We start from the raw sequence: 1569 nt of genomic DNA, 5'->3' as shown, positions 1-1569 counted from the left end.
TTTAGTAGAGACGGGGTTTCACCATGTTGACCAGGATGGTCTCGATGTCTTGACCTCGTGATCCACCCGCCTCGGCCTCCCAAAGTGCTGGGATTACAGGCTTGAGCCACTGCGCCCGGCCAACAATTTTTTTTTTAAGCCAGGCATGGTGTTATGCTCCTGTCATCTCAGCTACGTGGAAGCCTGAGGCAGGAAGATCACTTCAGCCCAGGAGGTCGAGGCTGCAGTGGCCCTGTTTGTACCACTGCACTCCAACCTGGACAACAGAGTGAAACCTTGTCTCCCCGCCAAAAAAAAAAAAAAAAGGAGGGAGGGAGGGAGGGAGAAAGGGAAGGAAAAAAAAAAAAAAAAAAAGTCTGAAACTTTTTGAGCACTGACATGATGCTCAAAGGAAATGCTCATTGGATCATTTTCCATATTCAGATAAGGGACACTCAACCTGTATATGGAGCAAGTGATTAATAGGAATATTGAAGATAAATCAAAATATTTATATGTATGAAAAATGAAATTTTTTGGTTACTAAGTGCATGTGAATGATGAACACCAGCAACAAGTAAAAGGCTCTGACAGAAAAAGTATTGGCAGAATAGATGGGTTTTTCTCAGCCATCACAAATCTGTTTTGAAAAGACTTATAGTTGATTAAATGATTTTGTTACTAAAATAATATATCTAAAAATCTGTTGTTATTTGACTTACCAAAGAAATAAGATGTGTGTGGTTTTCAATCAAGGCTACAAACTACACTAAATGTTTCAGGATGAGAATATTACAACTGATTAGAAGAGCAACTATAGTTGAATTTTTTAGACCTCATCCTAAATGATGGTAATTGGATACTGAGGATTTCGTTCTTTTTTTCTGCTTTGTGGAGGTGTATGTGGTTTACTTTGTATTTTTTCAGCCTAGACTGATAGGATTAGGCCAGGCCAGGTGGCTCACTCCTGTGATCCCAACACTTTGGGAAGCAGGCAGATCCCTTGAGTTCAGGAGTTTAAGTCCAGCCTACCCAATGTGGTGAAACCCCATTTCTACTAAAAATACAAAAATTAGCCAGGCGTGGTGGCACAAGCCTGTAATCCTAATTGCTCTGGAGGTTGAGGCGGGAGAATCACTTGAACCTGGGAGATAGAGGTTGCATTGAGCTTCTCACAAAAATAAAAAAGACTAATAGGATTAAACAAGTGAACATTTATCTAGCCTAGAGAAGGGAACAGAGTGATAACAGAGTGATATTATTAGCAAAGTAGTGATCATTCAAAATTTGTCTACTGGCTGGGCACAGTGACTCACACCTGTAATCCCAGCACTTTGGGGGGCCAAGGAGGGCATATCACCTGATGTCAGGAATTTGAGACCAGCCTGCCCAACATGGTGAAACCCCGTCTCTACTAAAAATACAAAAAATTAGCTGGGTGTGGTGGCGAGTGCCTATAGTCCCAGCTACTTGGGAGGCTGAGGCATTACTTGAACCCAGGAGGCAGAGGTTTCAGTGAGCCTAGATCTTACCACTGTACTACAGTCTGGGCGACAAGAGCAAAACTCCTTCTCAAACAAACAAACAAAA

General features: G+C 41.9%; 2 protein-coding genes across 3 annotated transcripts in view; one reads left to right on the top strand and one right to left on the bottom strand.

Annotated features, from left to right (window-relative positions):
• The window catches only part of CTDSPL2 (CTD small phosphatase like 2), a 111917-nt gene that overhangs the window by 94787 nt on the left and 15561 nt on the right, over positions 1 to 1569 (top strand). The window lies entirely within an intron of this gene.
• The window catches only part of LOC108314852 (60S ribosomal protein L31-like), an 838-nt gene continuing 463 nt past the window's right edge, over positions 1195 to 1569 (bottom strand). Inside the window, exon 2 of the mRNA XM_037744050.1 lies at positions 1195 to 1203. Coding sequence (XP_037599978.1) covers positions 1195 to 1203 — 9 coding nt within the window. The remainder of the gene's footprint in view (positions 1204 to 1569) is intronic.

Source organism: Cebus imitator, unplaced genomic scaffold (genome assembly GCF_001604975.1).
Source record: "Cebus imitator isolate Cc_AM_T3 unplaced genomic scaffold, Cebus_imitator-1.0 Scaffold9, whole genome shotgun sequence".
NCBI lineage: Eukaryota > Metazoa > Chordata > Mammalia > Primates > Cebidae > Cebus > Cebus imitator.
Note: the sequence above shows the minus strand (reverse complement) of the source record. Positions and strands in the feature narration are given on the sequence as shown.